General features: G+C 40.1%; 1 protein-coding gene across 1 annotated transcript in view; it reads right to left on the bottom strand.

Annotated features, from left to right (window-relative positions):
• The window catches only part of FLT4 (fms related receptor tyrosine kinase 4), a 147,021-nt gene that overhangs the window by 94,456 nt on the left and 31,922 nt on the right, over window positions 1-20,643 (bottom strand). The window contains 1 exon segment of the mRNA XM_070739087.1: window positions 1,653-1,749. Within this exon segment, the coding sequence (XP_070595188.1) occupies window positions 1,653-1,749 (97 nt within the window).

Genomic DNA, 20,643 nt, shown 5'->3' with positions numbered 1-20,643 from the left:
AGGACAACCCTGTCCAGATGGAAAAGACAGAGGTCTTGGTGCACTGAGGGCGCTGCCAACTCGGAAATCTTCCTGGCTGAGGTGATAGCAACCAAGAAGGATATCTTGAACATCACGAACTGGAGCGATACTGTCCTCATTAACTCAAATGGAGAGGATGTGAGAGCTTGCAGGGCCAGGGAGAGATCCCAGAAAGACTATCAATTAACAACTTGGAGCCTCAAATTAGTGGTCCTCAAAAAAACCCTGAACTGCGGGATGGTAATACAGAGTTGAAGATTATCTAGATGAAGAACCTTTGACAAAGCCACAACTTGACTGCAAAGTGTTTTTTTGGGGGGGCAATCCCTTGTAAAACCTGCCTGCAAGAAGTCCAAAATCTACAGAATTGAGGCAGCCAGCAGGTCCCAGCTGGACTGGGAACAAAACTTGCAATAGGCATCCACGTGCGTGGATTGTCGCCAAGATGCCTAGATGGTGACTATCATGTCATCTGAGAATCTGTCATCCCAGAGCAGACACGCCTCAAGTGCCAGATGGTCAGATGTAACCAATGCGGGTCTGGATGAAGGAGAGCCCCCTGGCTGAGGGAAATCCGGTGGTCTGGAATCTGCCAGATCCGCATACTACGTTCACTGGGGCCAATTGGGAGTGGCCAGGAGCAGCTACGCCTCTTCCATGAGCATCTTCCAAATCACCTTTGGTATGAGGGAAGGCATACAAGACACCAGGAGGCCAGGGACTGCAGATAGTATGGACCCCTTCCACTCCCTGCATCGGAAACCTGGAGAAAAATCTCAGGAGTTACGCACTGCACAGAGTCAAAAACAAGTCCACCACCGGCCAGATGAAAATCCCAGGCAGAGTCTCAACAGGTGAAGATGCAGCCACTACTTTGCTGGATCCATCATGGAGTGACTCAGCCAGTCCACTTCCACATTAGAGTTGCTCGAGATGTGTTCTGCTTGGACCGATTTCATATATGACTTAGCCCACGGACCGAGTCTCTCCACTTTCTTCATCAGATGCCTGGAACATGTGCCCCCCTGGAAGTTGATGTGGGACCGGGTTTCATGTTGTCCATCAGGACCAGGACATGAGCGTCTGTCACCATCGACTCAAAATGTTGAAGGGCCAAGAACACTGCCTTCAGTTCCGGGTTATTGGTGTTGGAATCAACCAATGGTACAATGGTCACCAGCAGCCCTGGGTCACCTGGTATTGGGTGAGAGCCCCCCCCCCCCCAGCTCAGCTAAAATATTATGTCCCTCTTACACCGACTGAGTTAGAAAAACTGAATCATCACAGCCGGTGGAGCAGATAGAGAGGGCGTGTTTAATTTAATCAATTGACTCAGCCTCCATGAAAACCAATGAAGTTAACCAGGGTTGGGCTACTGTCCGGACAGCGGGAGTGGGGCAGTGGGGTAGCGAAAATGGTGCTCCACCCAGAGCACACAATTTTCACTGAAAGATGTTGAAAGAAAATGCAGGGCGTCCTGTATAAGCCACGGCCACAGTGTGGTAGTAAAAATGTTGGTAGCCCTTCACTGAAGTTAACCCATGCTTGGACTCTCCTTAACAAGCACAGGAGAAATTACCACATCACACACAGATGGAGCTGCATGAAAAATATTCTTATTTGACTCTTACCTGCAAGTAATATTTAAGGTCTCCTTTGCATTGATGATATATTCCTCTTCTGTGATGCTGAGAATGGGTGGTGTCATAGAATAGCCACTAACAAGATCTAGGGAGTGAAACAAAAATGAAGTTCACGATACTATAAAATAGATTATTCAATAACGCACGCTTTAACATTAGTATTTAATGTTAGTAAATATGAATACATCGCTGATTCATTAGTATCACCTCTATCATATGAATGTCATGGAATGACTTTGTTTGACCAGGCCTTATATGTCTCAGCTTCTAAGTCCAGGCAGAATAGGCAGATGCTGCCACATGTCACAAAAAACTTTTATGTAGAAATTTTATAAGATACAAGAGGCATCAGCTTCACTGAATAAAGCACCCAGAAATTAATTGTGCACATTTGGTGTTTGTGTGTGTTGGCCACAAATATACTCTCTCTCTCTCTCTCCCTCTCTCTCTCTCTCTCTCTCTCTCTCCCTCCCTCCCTCTCTCTCCTTACAAATGGCAGGTGGCTGGAATGTTTGATGACTAAAAAATCTTTTATGCATAAAAGTGGAAAGACACACTGATTCTCACAATGCAATAATGGATGGTAAACATGATGGGTTGTTTTAATTAAACAAGAATTTATGTAGCTTGGTTTCTATTTGGAAACCATTTCTGGAGTTTTTGCTTGAAATTTTTTAAAAAAACTTTTGGTCTTAGAATGCTCTTCATAAATTAATTCTTTTAGACCTTTAGCAAATGGAATCAAAGAAGAAAATGGGACATCTAATACTGCTCTTTGCCTCTGACTACCTCATGTTGTTAGAGAAGGTATGGAGACAGGCAATAATCATGTTGCCTGACCATGGTTACAATTCTCCATGCAATCGAAGATCTCTATGAGGACATGTTGCATTTTTACAGAAAACAAACTGCTCATATTTAAAGACAATCTGCCAATCTGCACTGAACTCTAAAGACCAGATTACAAAATAACAAAAGAAGATCTGTATATACAAGGGTATTGTGGTTTCTATGTTGGAAAACGCATAAGGCACTAAAGAAATTCCTTCTTTTCAGCAAGGAAAATTCCTGGAAAAGCCTGATATTAAAGTTCTGGAAGTTCTAAATGGGGATAAAATAATGTAATATTTAAAAATATTATAAATAATTTTTCAATTACACCATGGCCAAAGGAACTTTAAATATTTTCACTTCTTGGTCAGCGTATGTTTGCACGTATAAAAATGAGAGTTGACAGAAAAGCAACATCAAAGAAAAATGCAGTTCCTGTCTGTACCCAAAATCAAACTGAATTGCAATTTGGAAAAATAGGTAAGATATTTATGAGAAAATAAAATGTATTTATTTATTTGGAAACTAGAATCCCCATAGACTCATAATATACTGGTGAGAAATGTGTCACTATCATTTAACTTATAAGAATGCTTTGTCCCAAATGTAACTCTAAAAGCTCTTAAAAATATTCTACAACTGTATTAAAAGCAAAGCTATTTGATTAATGTTGATCAACTTTCTATAGATACACCTTCAGTCTTACACTTCACCAGAAGAGCCCTTCACTCCTCCACTCGAAACAGAATACCCTACGAAAATAGACTAACAACAATGGGTCTAGAAAGCTTAGAACTACGACGCCTAACACACGATCTAAGTATTGCCCACAAGATCATATGCTGCAACGTCCTGCCTGTCAATGACTACTTCAGCTTCAACCGCAACAAGCAAGAGCACGCAACAGATTCAAACTTAATATTAACAGCTCCAAACTTGACTGTAAAAAATATGACTTTAGCAATCAAGTTGTTGAAGTGTGGAACTCATTACCAGACTCAATAGTGTCAACCCCTAACCCCCAACATTTTTCCCTTAGACTCTCCACGATTGACCTCTCCAGGTTCCTAAGAGGTCAGTAAGGGGCATACATAAGCGCACTAGAGTGCCTTTCGTCCCCTGTACCATTGTCTCTCCTTTATCTCATATATCTTTTCTTCCTTTCATATATCTTCTCCTCTATTTTTATATCTTTTCTTCTATCCTTTTCTTTATATATATTACTACATGTCTATTCTCTTCAATATGTATTGTGTATTGGACAAATAAATAAATAAAATAAATAAATAAAATACATGCCTTTTCTGATTGACCTACTCATCTCTCAGCAAAGTTTTTCTTGTACCAAAAACTCAGCAAAGTTTTTCTTGTTGGAGTATTGCAGTGAGTATAGTAATAGAAGCAGCAGTATATGAAATGGTAGAAGGAGGCAGATACTTCCTGGATTATTATAATGTTGACTAGCTGTTCTTTTTCTTTTTAATCCTTTGTTCAAGGCATTTAGAATCAAGTCTGATATCGACTTCCCAAAAGAAAGAAACCAACACTCTGTTAAAGGAGGTAGAAGTACTTAAGATACACTGAAGCTGCCCCGAGTCCTTGGAGAGGGACGGCATAGAAATCAAAGAAAGAAAGAAAGAAAGAAAAAAGAAAAAAAGAAAAAAGAAAAAAAGAAAAAAAGAAAGAAAGAAAGAAAGAAAGGAAAAAAGGAAAAAAGAAAAAAGAAAAAAAGAAAAAAGAAAGAAAGAAAGGAAAAAAGAAAAAAAGAAAAAAAGAAAAAAAGCAAGCAAGCCAAATTCTAGGACATATTGTATACATATTGCTGTAGTTCAGGTACTTGGTTGGTAATTGACTAGGACCCAGAGAGAGCACCAGTTGAAATATTTGAGCTTAGATTGTCACAAGGCATGCCAAAACTATAGAGGGACTAATGATTGATTGATTAGATTTGTATGCCGCCCCTCTCTGTAGACTCGGGGCGGCTAACAACAATAATAAAACAGCATATGACAAATCTAATATTAAAATAACTAAGAAACCAAACATACACACAAATATACCATGCATAACTTGCATAGGCCTGGGGGGAAAGGAATATCTTAATTCCCCCATGCCTGATGACAGAGGTGGGTTTTAGGAGCTTATGAAAGGCCAGGAGAGTGGGGGCAATTCTGATCTCTGGGGGGAGCTGGTTCCAGAGGATTGGGGCCGCCACAGAGAAGGCTCTTCCCCTGAGTCCCGCCAAATGACATTGTTTAGTCGATGGGACCCGGAGAAGGCCAACTCTATGGGACCTAACTGGTCGCTGGGATTCATACAAATGACATTGTTATTAAAGCTACATGGATCCCAGTCTGTCCATTATGTTAAGGGAAGAGAGTAAGCTGCTTGCAGTCAATATAAATGTAGTAACAAATACAAATATGTCACAATAATTTATACATTTATATTTGTTTATTATTTGTTTGTTTATTTATTTAATTTCAATGCCGCCCAACTCCCGAAGGACTCTGGGCAGCTTACAACAAGATATAAAATAAATTTAAAAACATCATAAAAAATTAAGAAAAAACAGTTAAAAATACATATCATTGTATTTAATACTATTCAATTTGAAACACAGGAAGTTGTGGAAATATCCTCAGAAGCCTATTTGATTTAAAATATCAAACAAACATGCTATAAAAACTATTAATGTTAATAATTTTTAGCAGATTTAGCCGTAGCATAGGAAAGACCAGTTTGATTGTGGCAGAGCACTGCCTACAACCAGACAGCTGACAGCTAACAAGGACTGTCAAGCAGAAGTCTTCTTTTGATTAGACATCGATTACATCATGGGAAGATTAAACCATTTCCCCCCTGTAGGAGCTTCCAATGGGTCCATCTGAAAACTATTGATGAATGTGAGGTGAATTAACTTTTGAATTAAATAAATGAAGAGAATATCCAGACTATATTGTGTAATTTCCCTACCTCCTTTGCAGAATGTTGTAAGCGAATCCAGATGTTGTCTTTATAACTCCCCTGAACTTTCCCACCTTTTTCTTTCATCTTTTTTCTTTCCATAAATATTCCGAGGAAAAGATGAAGTACTTGCATAATGTATTTACCTGGAAGCAGCCTAAATCTATTGTTTCCTGTCAGCACAGTTTATTCCTTTGATCTTCATTAAAAATGATCACGAACTTGAGTATTTAGACATTTTCAGAAAATACTTCTACTGACATATGTTCGGGAAAGCAGAAATTCTGGACAAAAATTTTGATAACAATCTGGACCAAGCACAAAGGCTAAATCCATGAATCAAAAAACACCTAAAGCCTAACAGATGCTGATTACATCTCTCAGTATCCATCAGCACTCTGGCTGATGTAAAGTGGAGTGCAATAACATCTGGAAAGCCAAACCTATAAGTTATTATTTGTATTGTAATTGCAACTATAAAAAGAATACTATCACTAGAAGGAAGAGGAGGGCTACTGAATAAAATCACTGCCCCTTTCAGAGGAAAATACCAGGGAAAATTTTAAAATTAGCTTATGCTAAGTTATTAGCTAGAGAAAGATCAAGGATATTGATTTTTCTTTTTGGCACAGTAATATTTTAATATTTATATATTTTTTATAGTGTTTAACATGTAAACGATCGAGAGTTGTTTCTGAGGAGATAGACTTTGAAACTGACTAACTAAATAAATTAAACGCACTTCAGAAAGTATTACCGGTAATTTGCCAACTTTAATATGCCGACAGTGGTCAGTATAAGGCTGTTAAATTGTTATTTTTGTTTCAATACTGAAATCATTTTATAATTGATTTCATGAAATAGACAGGAACGATATACTGATGACAGATCATGCAGTGCAACGTATAGATTTACAGCATGTGCATCCATATATATGCTCACAGTCTTGCAGTGGAGATTAGATTACATTAGATTATAATGACAGTGAAAAAAGGAAAGCACTATGTATATTTTATTTTTAAACTCCAATTTTAAAAGATTATAAATTTCCCCTGCTTTTAAAGTTCCGCAGGATAAAAATATAGGGTGTTTTTAACTGTTAATTTCTATTTTTCATTGGTTGCAGCAATAGTAAAAGCCCCACCAAACCAATCTTCTGAAACTTGAAAAGGAAACTTCAAGCACATTGTTGCTCTGTTGTTTACAGAGCAAAACATTAGTTTCTGTATTCAGAAACTCTTCTGCCAAGCAATCTGAGGGTGAACACTCCTAACCCTTTTATATATTTTAGTAATCACACGTAAATTGAGAGTCCAACAAACTAGTTTTGTACACAGAGAATTCTTCCCTTAGTTCCTTATTGATGCAGAAATGAATGTAAGAGGAAAAGGCTATTTCAAACAGAGGGAGGGAGGGAGGGGGAGAGAGAGAGAGAGAGACAGAGAGAGAGAGACAGAGAGAGACACAGAGAGAGAGAGACAGAGAGACAGAGAGAGAGATGAAAAAGGGTAAGCATTACTTTATCCCTGCAGCTATCAGTTAACAAGCCTTAGAAGAAAAGAGACCAAACCTTTGGATGTCATACAAAAATGCGTTCTTAGCAATGAAAATAAATAAAAACATTTTTCAGAAATCCCTTGAAAATATAATATTTTTAAATCAAAGAATTTCCAGTTTATTCTGAATACCAATCCACACTCTTGATATCCTGCTCTGATGATATTTTCTTCACTTTGGGACCAATTGTGATGTCTAGAAGACTCAGAGCTTTGGGTAGTCAATTATGCCAAAGTCAATCCTTAACACCATGATCATTTCTGTCTTCATAAGAGACATATTGTTACAGCAATGGATGGAGGACAATATAAATTCTTATAGAGGAATTGTGTATGGAAATTTGTAAATAAACTTCAATACGGAATGAAGTAAGGATAATATTTATTATAGCATTAGTTGGATCTTGCACTTCATTCTCTGGGGAGCACAAGGACTAGGGGGGCTTTTGCATAAGTTCGTCTTGTCTACCAGTTGTGGCCCTATCTTGACCAGGAGGCGCTCTGCACAGTCACTCACACCCTCATCACCTCCCGTCTTGACTATTGCAATGCGCTCTACATGGGGCTATCCTTGAAAGCATTCGGAGACTTCAGCTGCTGCACAATGTAGCAGCACATGCAATAATGGGTGTACCAAAGTACACCCGTATTACTCCACGTTTATGCGCAGTGCACTGGTTGCCAGTTGGTCTCCAAATGCAGTTCAAGGTGTTGGTTATCACCTTTAAAGCTCTAAATGGCTCAGGGCCAGACTATTTACGGAACTGCCTCTTCCCTCATACCTTGCTGCAACCAGTAAGGGCCCACAGAGTTGGCCTTCTCCAGGTCCTGTCCGCCAAACAATGTTGGTTGGCGGGACCACGAGGAAGAGCCTTCTCTGTGGCAGTTCCAACCCTTTGGAATCCAACTGCCTCCAGAGATCTGCATTATCTCCACCCTACCGGTCTTCCGGAAGGCCGCTGTTGTGATTCAGCCTGAGGCTCCTCAAGGACCGGCTGCGTCTCTGCTGGATCCAGGCCCGGAGGAGGAGGACAGTGAACAGGAGGGGGAGGACCAGGCAGACGGGGGAGAGGAACGTCAGGAAGAGGATGAGTGGGAGCAGCCTGAGAGCCCCGGGGGGGGGGGGGGCCTCTCCCCAGCCAGTAGCCTGGCTTCATTGGATGAGGAAGCACAGGCTATAATTGACATGAGACAGAGACATGCAGCTCAGAGGCGGGACCAATTAGAAAGGTATTGGCATCACTGAATTGGCAACAGCTGGGTTTGGGTGTGGTTCTCCTCAGCAGGGTTTAAAAGGCAGGCAAGCCCTTTTAGCCATGTGGAGCGTTATCAACTGGAAAGTTCTGTGACCCTGCTTTGCTTCTCAGCGTCTCTGATCTTGGCTTGTGGCCTAGAAGACTGGAAGACTTGGGGGAGGTGTATGTTTGTTATCTCCAGCGTTGTTTTTGACAGCAAGAATCCTGTTTTACTTCATGGCCTTCGTGAAACATCTTTGAAGTTTCAGCGTGTTCCTGTTTGTAAGGACCTTTTGTGTTACCTGTGTTTGCTTTGAATTCTATAAACTGCCTTTGATTTTTACCAGTGTGTCTGGATTCTCTTTTTGGGTTGGTGTTTGCTGGAGGGACCCAGACAGAACAGCCGCTAAGAAAAACATCAGTCTTCCTGTTCTGAGTATAAGCCTATAACTACTACTGCATCATACTGGCTGTCATGGCATCTCAATATAATAAAACATTGTGAAAAATAATTTTGTGATGACTTGTTTCCTCTTACATAAAGCTGGATAAATGTCTTCCTTCCTACACTGATCAATACAATTGGCAGTCTATGCCCTTTTCCATATATTTCCCAGTTTTGGTGCAATGCCTTCTCTACTTATACTCTTTAAGAGAAGAATTAGATTTTAAAAAATGAGATAACTGCACACAATTTTCTTCTTATAGAACACATTTTGTTTTTGTACCCCGTTTTAAAAAAAATAGGTCAGAAAATGTGTTTGGAAAGACAGCACAAAGGGTCAAGTGAACAAACATATATATTCCCTTTTTTCTAATTGGATGTGGAATTTAAAAATGAGCACCAATTTCTGTTCTGTTTTCATTTCGGAGTACACCTCCCAAATCTAAATTTCCTCTTGATATCAAGCAGGTCCTGTGTCCTTGATCGACTTAACTTCCAGCATTTATAGGACTGGCTGTGAAAGCTGTATCACCACTTCTTGCTTCCTTTAACTAAAGGCAGACCATGAAAAACAATGGATGCTGACTGAAATAAGTGTCCCTCCATTCTGTTCTGAGAGATAATGAGATAGGTTGCCACAGAGATGCTTGTCAGATACGGAACTGGGTGTGGATACAAGGAAGGATGCAAAGTAACAAAGAAACATATTTATCTCCCTCTCTCCCTCTCCCTCTTCCCTCTCTCTGCTTTTATGACCTGTTAGTCAATAACACCACCATAGCATGTGCAGGATTAGGTTCTAGGATTCCTGCAGATGTATCCTGTCTAATGCTTTCCAAAAGTACAACAGGAAAAGGAACAAACTCTCTATTGGAATACAACCATGTGCCGCTTGGGTGGAGAGAGGGTAACAAAGAGGAAGGAGAACAGTGTAAACAAGGGTTGCATTGATGATTTAGCTTAGAACTCTCTCCTGTCATTTATTTCTGTACAGTTTCTTCCTTTACAACTGCAAAAGGGAGAAATGTTTCAAAGACATATGTCCGGAGCGTCTACTTTACTTACCTAGCTGCAACAGCTAGAAGGAAAAGCACCCATTTAAGTTCCTGACATATGTTTATATAACCAGTGGTGGGCTCCTGCCAGTGCAACTAATTGTGCGCAGCTCCGCAGCTGGGTGCACAAGTGCAGGATCGAGTGCAATTTTGCTTCTGGCACCTCTGCAGGTAGCAAAATCTCACACAGGGATACATGTGGGGAAGCAAAAAAATCCACTGAAATGTGCACGCAAGTGCATCCCTGTGTGCGGGAAGCAAAATTGTGCTGGGTCCCACACTCGTGCATAGAGCCGCAGAGCTGCGCACAATTAGTCATACCGCCAGGAGCCCACCATTACACATAACCCCCTTTACAATACAAAACCCTCTTCCAAATATTCAGCAAGTGAGTGATGAGCCTAGTTGTGAGGCTTCTCTTTCCTGTTTTTCTCACATGTGTGAATTCAAAGAAATCCTCCTGTTTTTCAAGACCCAATTTTCTTTAGATGTTAACACCAATTAAAGAAGTAGTTCTCAACCTGGGGGTCAGGACCCCTTTGGAGGTCAAACAAACATTTCATAGGGGTCACCTAGGACCATGGGAAAAGACAAATTTCCCATGATGTTAGGAACTAGAGCTTCTATTCTGGCGCCTTGGAACATATTTTTACAATCCCACCTATCAGGCGTTTACAGTGGGGGTGGTCCCTCTGCCCTTCCTGCCAATCAACTTAAAGCTCTGTTGGGAGAATTGGCGCTAGACTTATGGTTGGGGGTCCCCACAACATGAGGACCTATATTAAGGGGTTGCAGCATTAGAAAGGTTGAGAACCACTGAATTAGAGTTTCAACCATAACAGATCCAAGTCAGAAATCACAGGAGTCTGTGAGGAATAAGTCAGGAAAAGGACAGAGTACTGGAAGTAACCGTGTATTGTCACATGAATCCGAGGCTTCCCAGCCATATTAACTTCAACTTCCAACAAGAATTTAGAGTTCTGAGAGTTGAAGTCCACAATATTAAACTGGCCAAAGTTGAGAAACACTACGTAGATTGTAAATGTGACTTTTGAAGAGTGAGAAGCAGCCGGCTCAAAGCAGAGATGTGAAGGCTTGAAAACATCTTGAAGGGAATTTAATGTAGCATGGAAAAGGAGGTCCATATTTACCTTTCTATGTATAGTATGTATGTGTATATCCCTGAAAAATGCATGGCAAATTTAAAATATTTCTAATAGTTATTGCATTTTTATCTCCCCAAAATATCTTTTGGAGATTAAATCCAAAGTGCTGAACCATCTCAATATAAATATTTATTAAGTGCATGCTTGCCATTCTTATTGTAAAGTTGTGGTAATGGGGTGCCAATTAATTTATATCAACATAGGCAATGTGCAACTTATGCACCTTTGGTTTAGAGCATCCAAGTTTCAAAGTAATGTTTTCTAGGCACTGGATTTGGAGTTAAAATTAGCCTTAAAGTGATAGCAATATTGTAAGTCAGACTTCCCCAATACAGGGCACTTCAAATCTTTGATTACAATCCCTCTCGTCTTCCAATCCACAGGAGGAGGTAAGTCCAATTAATAATAATAAAAATAATAATGTATGGGAATAGTCTGGTAGATCTATGTTGTCAGGTTGAAGAAGGTTGTCTTAGGGTAAAGGTGCATGACCTTAGGTCCACATACAAAGTTTTCTCCCACTGTTCCCCAATTTTGTGTGCAGTCCCATACAAAAAGTGTTAACAAATGATAGACAAGTTAATTAAAAGGTCTCATGTGCAGAATAATCACTTTAACCATGTAAAAACTTTCATATTTTTTTTAAAAAATCAGTCTTGCCTTCTGGAGAAGACCTTGCAAGGGTTTTTTAATGAGATTTTTGGAAGTAGTTTGCCACTGTTTTTTCTTAGGACATAGAGAGGATGGCTGTCCCAAAAATTACAAAGTTAGCTTTGTGTGTGTGTGTGTGTGTGTGTGTGTAGACAGAACAAGAACATACTAATTTCCAGACTGTAGATTTTAGCCATTGTACTATGGTAACTGTTAAGTAGAATAGGAAATTAAAAACCATTGAGCTTACGATACTTAATTATTGTGTGTGAAACTTAAAATAAGCCATAGGTATAAAGCCCTTCATGGCATCGGACCAGAATATCTCCGGGACCGCCTTCTGCCGCACGAATACCAGCGACCGGTTAGGTCCCACAGAGTTGGCCTTCTCCGGGTTCCGTCGACTAAACAATGTCATTTGGCGGGACCCAGGAGAAGGGCCTTCTCTGTGGCGGCCCCGACCTTCTGGAACCAGCTCCCCCCAGATATCAGAGTTGCCCCCACCCTCCTTGCCTTTCGCAAGCTCCTTAAAACCCACCTCTGTCGTCAGGCATGGGGGAACTGGATTTTTTTCCCTTCCCCCTAGGCTTATAGAATTTATACATGGTATGCTTGTTTGTATGATTGGTCTCTTAAATTGGGGGTTTTTAGATTATTTTTTAATATTAGATTTGTTACATTGTTTTCTTTATTGTTGTTAGTCTCCGAGTCTTCGGAGAGGGGCGGCATACAAATCAAATCAAATCAAATCAGTAAAGAATGAGATAATTTGTTTTTGTGATCATTTCTCAGTTAATGGGTACCAAGTACTCTTCAACATCATCATTAATAATTAGGATGAGGGGATAGATGGGAACTAAGATGACACCAAGCTAGCAGGAGCAGCCAACACTCCAGAAGATAAGCTTAAGATACAGAAGGAACTTGACAGACTTGAACATTGGGTGCTATCTAACAAAATGAAATTCAATGGTGAAAAAAGTAAGGTTCTACATTTAGACAAGAAAAACAAAATGCACAGGTACAGTATATGTGGTACCTTGCTCAACAGTAGTAACTGTGAGAGGGATCTTGGATTCCTAGTGGAAAACCATCTAAATATGGGCCAGCAGTGTGCAGCAGCTGCCAAAAAAGCCAACACAGTTCTAGGCTGCATTAACAGAGGGATAGAATCAAGATCACTTGAAGTGATAATACCACTTTATAATACCACTTGGTAAGGCCACATTTGGAATACTGCATCCAGTTTTGATCGCCTCTATGCAGAAAGGATGTGGAGACTCTAGAAAGAGTGCAGAGAAGAACAAGGAAGATGTAGGGATTGGAGGCTAAAGCATATAAAGAACAGTTGCTGGAATTGGGTATGTCTAGTTTGTTGAAAAGAAGGACTAGGGGTGATATGATGGCAGTGTTTCAATATTTCAGGGGCTGCCACAAAAAAGAGGAAACCAAGTTATTCTCCAAGGCAAGAAGCAATGGGTGGAAACTAATCAAGGAGAGAAACAATCTAGAATTAAGGAGAAATTTCCTGACAGAACAATTAGTCAGTAAAACAGCTTGTCTCCAGAAGTTGTAAATGTTCCTACACTGGTAGTTTTAAAGAAGAGATTGGATTTCCTTCTGTCCTCAATCTGTATAGTCTGGAGGACAGAAGGAAAAGGGGGGACATGATCGAAACATTTAAATATGTTAAAGGGTTAAATAAGGTTCAGGAGGGAAGTGTTTTTAATAGGAAAGTGAACACAAGAACAAGGGGACACAATCTGAAGTTAGTTGGGGGAAAGATCAAAAGCAACCTGAGAAAACATTATTTCACTGAAAGAGTAGTAGATGCTTGGAACAAACTTCCAGCAGACGTGGTTGGTAAATCCACAGTAACTGAATTTAAACATGCCTGGGATAAACATATATCCATCCTAAGATAAAATACAGGAAATAGTATAAGGGCAGACTAGATGGACCATGAGGTCTTTTTCTGCCGTCAGTCTTCTATGTTTCTGTTTCTATAACCATTTGTCTGAAATGGTATAGGTTTCCTGCTTAAGCAGGGATTTGGATTAGAAAACCTCTAAGGTCGCTTCTAACTCTGTTATTCTAAATGACTATAGGTAGCTCTCAACTTATGACTGTAATAGGACTCAGAATTTTCACCTTACATCAACATATGTTGAGGCATCTACTTGACCAAGTTTACTTTTTTGCAGTGATTATTAAGTGAACACTGTAATCATAAGGTAAATGCAGGTTTCCCTTATACATTCTCTTATGCCTCCAGTTCCTCTTAACTTTCTTTTTATATTTAATCTAACTTATAAAAAGTTCTTGAAAAATTGACCCCATCAAGTTGGACTTATGACTTGTGTAAAAATTGATTAAATTGTCCCCTCCTAAGAGTAGATTCTGGCAACCATTTCTATTAATGAACATTACTGATGGATATGCATAGTCTGTTTCTTTATCTAAAATCCCAACAAGAAGGAAATATTCACATGTACCTATCTGATTTCTAAAAGGGTGTATATGATTCTAATTATTATAACTAAAAGTAGAGTTAACATGAAGAAAGAATTACCATAATTAAAAAATCATGCTAGTTTCAGCTATACTTGTTTTTTCAAGGTAAGAGCTGGCAACAGGATATTAAAATCAACAGAATTGAGTCGATGGGATACTTTAAAAAAAAAAAAGCAGAATTCCACAGATGCTCACACTCTATTTCTGGAAACCCCTGTTTCCTATGCATTGTTTTCCCTATCCTTGATCTTCCATTTTACGGTTATTTAAAGGGAAATCTGCAAGTAAGGGATCTTTTACAAACTATGGTTTGTCATTATTTAAATATTCCTATTGCCAGCATTCTTCAATTAACAGATGTTGCTGATTCAGCATATATTCTATAGTGACTATCACTACTGTATAGTGGGATGTCGTACCTACTTTTTTGGGGGGGAGGGGTGCCTTTGAAGTCAATCTTGATTACTGGCAACTGCTTGGAAAAATTCCTGCAGGTTTCATGGCAAGATATCAGAAGTGGTGTGTGCCTGCGTTGCTTGCTTCCAAGAGCGGATAGAATGTCTGGCCCAAGGTCACCCAGCAGGCTGTGTGCCTAAGGAAGGACTATAACTCTTCTGGTGTCTGGCTCTTCTATGACTTGTGGACTTCAACTCCCAGAATTCCTGAGCTAATCATGCTAGCTCAAGAATTCTGGGAGTTGAAGTCCACATGTCATAGAAGAGCCAACTTAGCCTCCCCCTGGTCTAGCTTGATGTCTTAACCACTATAATAAAAAGGCTCCCAATCACTACTTATTTCTTTTATACAACATTTATTACCTGATTGCAACATGTATAATAGAATTCCGCCGGTGGTCTTCATCCCCCTGCGCTTTTGCTGGAGGCTCGGGGGACACGGCTACCGGCATAGCCGCCATGTTGGAAGGCCGAGACCTCGCGAGGCTTTGCGAGATCTCGGCCGAAAATCTTGGGTGGCTTGGCCACCCGATGACAGAGTCCTGGGTGGAGCCAGCCAGCCCTATAAAAGGGTCTGGTTGGCTCGAAATCCTCCTTTTCGCCCAGGACTCTGTCTGAGCAAACACCCACCCGCCCTCCCTATCTTGCAGTGTGCCACTGTGGGTCGCCCTAGGGGACCGAATAGGAATTTTTGGCGGTCTTGGCATTTGCCACGATCGTTTTTTCGCCTATTCCACACTGGAGTGACGGATAAGCGGTTAGGGGGTGCTTTGCCCCTATTAGGTTAATTGGCTTACCTTTGGTCATTTGGGTAGGCAGGTTAGGGGCGGAAAACTGGGTGGTGGTTTAGCAACTGCGTGTTCTCCGTTGGGCATCTTTGGGGATGATTGACAGGTTCTCTCCAAAGGCTTGTGGTTTTGACGACCTGAGCAATTGGGGGGAACCTGTCTTTGGGTCCCGCCCATTTAATTCCCCTTGTAGGGGTTAGCCAGCGGGACCTCCCACATGCAAGTGCATGTCAATGTCTCAGGTGAGGGAGGGGTCCCTCACCTGGATTAGCATGGAGCTACGCCCATAAGTTGCCCCGGAAGTTTTTCTGACGTCATTTTCTGCCCCGGAAGCAATTGTTTGACCCTGCGGGTCCATTTTAGGGTTATGGTTAATTATGCTAATTATGCTAATTTATTTAAATAAATTATGCAAATTTAATTAATTAAAAATGACCCAGTTTTAAATCCAGCTCTTGTGTCTGTGTCTTTACTCCGCCTCTCCTGCAAAGGGTTCTTGACTGTTCTGACAAATTCTAATGTGACTTTCACTATGGCATGCCCTGGCATCCCCCTGCAGTTACAAATTTTCTACATGGCCAGCCTTAAGTTGCTTAACTGACTGGAAATAAAGGTGGCAAGAGTACTGTCTTTTCAGATCCCAATCCATTTTTTTCTGCTTGGTGATGGTGATGCCTTGCTGTTTGGTCCATGTTGTGCTTATCACTACCTCCAATGGGTAGATTCTAGCCGTTCTTTTTTCAAAAATCACTCCTGGGAAAGTAAGCATCAATTGCTTCCCTTTCCAGGGGATTTTGAGAACATATGGTCTCCCTTTTAGAAATCAGATAGGTACATGTGAATATGTTCCAGGGATTTTGAGAATATATGGTGTCCACTGATAAAGAATGCATGACCTCTCTTCCATTTCCCCTTCCCATCGGTTGTCTCTATTCATGAACCAATAAAACAGAAAGGGAATGTTGGCAAAATTTGTGTAGGCCTGGAATGTTCTGGGGAGTGAGTAGAGTAAGAAGATCATTAAGGAAGACATCAGCTTAACCTTGCTGTTGTGTTCACATTTACTATACACTTGTACTGTTACTGTTTCAGGTGTAAGGAAATGGAGCAATCAGAATGTATCAAAAAGAAAACAAAATAAAAAAAACCCCTGTTCTGATCTCCAGCTAAGGCCACTGTTAATTGGAATAAAGGATTGCTAAATGCATAGATTTGTAAAACACCACATCAACTTTATTTTTCTTTCCTCTGTTCCACACTGATTCATCTCGGCACGCAGCGCTCTCTTATCTTAAACTTCGGTAGGCAAGGCAACATCAAAATCATCAAAGCATTCCACAAGTCATTCTAAGATTTATGGCTAGTCAGAGTTAGCCCAGGGTAATAAAAACTGCAATTAAAAGCACACAAGACAAAGCTTACTTTCAGAGCCGCTTGAAGAAACCTCCATATTTCTTAATAGCAGATTGACAAGTCAACCCTTCTCTTCTGCTGACATCTGGACGTGATGAATTAATTACTTAATTAATAACCCATTCCTCTCCTTAATATTTCTTCCCTGACACTTGCTCTCTTCGCCTCTGCAAGCATCTGAAATAAGGATTTATTATTTATTTATTTATTATTTGGATTTGTATGCCGCCCCTCTCCGAAGACTCGGGGCGGCTCACAACAAGTGAAAAACAATCCAATACAATCCAATTAATTAAAATATTATAAGTTTAAGAAATCCCCTATACTAACATACACACATACAGGCATACCATATATAACTTCAACGTGCCCAGGGGGAGATGTTTAGTTTCCCCATGCCTGACGGCAAAGGTGGGTTTTGAGGAGTTTACGGAGTTTACCCATCTAGTATCTGTTTCTCCTTCACTTGAATCTGAACTAATAGAAACGTCCTGTGGTTGGTCTCCTCCTCCTTCTGCCTGTAAATCAGACCCTACCACTAATTCATAAACACTTTCCAAATCAGAATCTGAAAAATCCCCAAACTGAACAGGAGTATACACAATAGTAAGAACCCCTCAAATGCGGAAAAGACAATTAATCACAAGTTTGAGATCCACATGACAAATAATCATTTCGGGTCGTATTGACCTGAGCACAACAGCAAAGTTTTTAAGGTAGTAATTCATGCCCCTAACAGCATTTAAAAGCTTGAAGGGAAGAGCTTTTGGAGACTGCACAACTTCTAAAGGGCATATGGGCGTGGAGAAGGAGAAAAATAATATGGCAACCTGCAAGATATTTGCCATATTCACATTTCTGCCTGAGGAAGATGCCAACTATGCCTGCACCAAGTGCAAAGTTATTGTGTTGCTTGAGGAGAAAGTAGAGGAGCAGGAAGCCCACTTGGCCACATTGAAGGAGGATGGATGACAGCATGTAACTCAGAAGGCCAAGAAAATTAGATGTTTCCCCTCAGTGGAATTGCGCAATCAGTAGAGGAAGACTCACATGTTTCTAGAGAAGAAATTTCACTCAGCATCCAATTAATAGCAAGGTGAGAGATTGGATTGTCACAGAAACAAGGAATCTAATAATTTCCAGGAAAAGGCATGCAATGTTGGTGGGTGACTCATTGCTGAGAGGAACAGTCCTACTGTTTAATCAGCCATATTGAACAGTATTTCTTTCTCCTGTTTCATGTTGAAACAAATGGCGCTGCTAGAAAAGACGGAAGAAATAGACCTACAGATTACAAGGATGTTGGAAACCAAAGAGTTCTTCTCCTTGAGAAGTAAGAAATGGCCTGCATCCCCTCCAGGGCACCTCCAGCAAGTAAATCATGCAGATCAATTTTGAATGGTTGTCCAAAATTTGTTTATTATGATGAATAAACCAAATAAGAACACAGCTGGTTAAGCTAACAAAAATATTGATATAAAGTAAGTAATATGTCAGTGAGTACAATTTTTTCATACTTTAGGATTAACCTCGTCACTGAAATTTTAGGACTTCAAAAAGGTATACTGATCCAGTTCATATCTTTAGGGTTTATAAATATTTGTTTAAGATTTAGTAGGTTGTGTGAATCTATTAATGAACTACAGTATAGTCAAACAAACCATTCATAAAGTGATTTGCATGCTCAGTTTTACCCCTGCTCCAAATTCAAAGCAGATTACATTCAAGTACTGAATGGAAGTAGCAGCTGTTTTGTAAAGGAAGGAAGGACTTAAGAATCCCTTGAAACTGTAAGAATTGTAGTATAATTATGTGAAAGGGAAAAGAGGTTTGTTGTTTAGTTTTCAGAGAAGTGGCTGACAAGCTCAGAACCCAAGGCTTATCAGGAATATGGACTTCAGAGAAATTTCAGATTCTGGCTAGCTCCAATATGACTACAACTGAAATTTTAAAAGCATTTCTATTCACCATCACTAGCAAATAAAACAGATGTTATTTCATGATTTAATGTGGGATTTGCAAAGTTACATCAAACTGAATATACTGAAGATCAAGAGGGTTGGAATTTGTTAGTTGGGGGAAAGATCAAAAGCAATGTGAGAAAATATTATTTTACTGAAAGAGTAGTAGATCCTTGGAACAAACTTCCAGCAGATGTGGTTGGTAAATCCACAGTAACTGAATTTAAACATGCCTGGGATAAACATATATCCATCCTAAGATGAAAATACAGGAAAAAGTATAAGGGCAGACTAGATGGACTATGAGGTCTTTTTCTGCCGTCAGTCTTCTATGTTTCTATGTTATAATAATTAAAGATTACGGCGTATGGTCAAATATACTGAGGAAAGACTTTATGACTGCACTTTTGTCTGCATTCCATTAATCCAGGGGTAGGCAAAGTTGGCTCTTCTATGACACGTGGACTTCAACTCCTAGAATTCCTGAGGTAGCATGACTGGCTCAGGAATTCTGGGAATTGAAGTCCACAAATCATAGAAGAGACAACTTTGCCTACCCCTGCATTAATCTAATTTGTTGGAGCTTGTGTGTAAGGTTGCCATTTGCTGAGCACTGCATCTTATTCAAGGAACTACTGTATTACAGTACATGTCATGATTCCAACAGAATACAATATACCTTTAGTTAATTCAGAAGGCAAATAATGATATTCAAGGATGCACCCAAGGTGGTGATAAATCTATTTCATAAGTGTTCTTGAAAAAACTTTGCACTGTTTTATAAGAGTGCCTATTATGTGATTATTTAATTTAATTTAATTTCATCGGATTAATATAATAGAGGATTCCTTGCAGTTAAATCCAAGAGTTATTTTGTACTGATCCAGGTTATTAGCGGCCCACAAGGATTTGAGTTCAGACATTGTCCTATCCTCTGAAAACAGGGTGCACAGAGGCTGAAAATGGGATGTGTGGAGGCTGAAAATGGGGCCCACGGAGGCTGAAAACTAGATGTGTGGAAGCTAAAAACAGGGTGCATGGCGGCCAAAAACAAGCTGTGTAGAGGCCGAAAACAGGGGATGTGGAGGCTGAAAACAGGAGGGCATCTTATAACCAGATGCATAAAATAAAAAAATACAGTAATCACAATAAATTCAATAAATCGCAATTGGCTTAGCCTGGGCCACATATCAGCAAAATAGAAGAAATTGAAGTGTGTGGAATTTGTGTATCTTCTTTCTTGTAATGCAGGGATCCCCAAGCCCTGGATCACAGACCTCATCTGCACATGGGGGTCTAGATAGCATGCAAAACCATTCCCTGCCTCCACCATCCTGCCGATCTGTGGAAAAATTGGTTTCCCAGAACATGATCCCTGGTACAAAAAAGGTTGCGGGAGACACTGTTCTACTGTGCTCCATTTTTTATTCTAAATTTCTCCTATAGGTTCTGTTCCAAGCTGCATTCTTTCCTTTTATGATGTGGCAGAAACATCTCATTCTTCCTGGGCCTGGTGTCAGGCTTAGCTGCTTGACTGGCGTGCAGCTCCACGTGCTTATTCCCAACAGCTATTATAATCTGTAGCCAGTCATTCATGATTTCTTCTGCTAGCAGGATATGCCAGAGACAGAGTGATGGAAAAGGCCGTTTCCTTGACACATTCAGTAGAGGCAAGCAGGTAGTCACAAAATCTTCCTGGTAGGTAGCCTTCCAAATGTTTTTAAAAGCTTTTTTTCCAGCAAGAAATTTCTTCCACCTTGCTTCCAGTACCCTTCAGCATTTTTTTTAGCATTTGCCTCCCTCCCAAATAATTTCTAGAATTGCTGATTAACAAGGTGTCCTTCCATCAAAATACTTTGTCCTTCTCACTCAATACCTTTCCAGTTCCCTAAAATTAGAAATCACTGGCTGATTTTTGCTCCAGATTTAAAAGAATAACTTG

This window comes from Erythrolamprus reginae, chromosome 2 (assembly GCF_031021105.1).
Source record: "Erythrolamprus reginae isolate rEryReg1 chromosome 2, rEryReg1.hap1, whole genome shotgun sequence".
NCBI classification, from domain to species: Eukaryota; Metazoa; Chordata; class Lepidosauria; order Squamata; family Dipsadidae; genus Erythrolamprus; species Erythrolamprus reginae.
The sequence above is the reverse complement of the archived record's forward strand: the minus strand, read 5'-3'. Positions and strand labels throughout refer to the sequence as shown.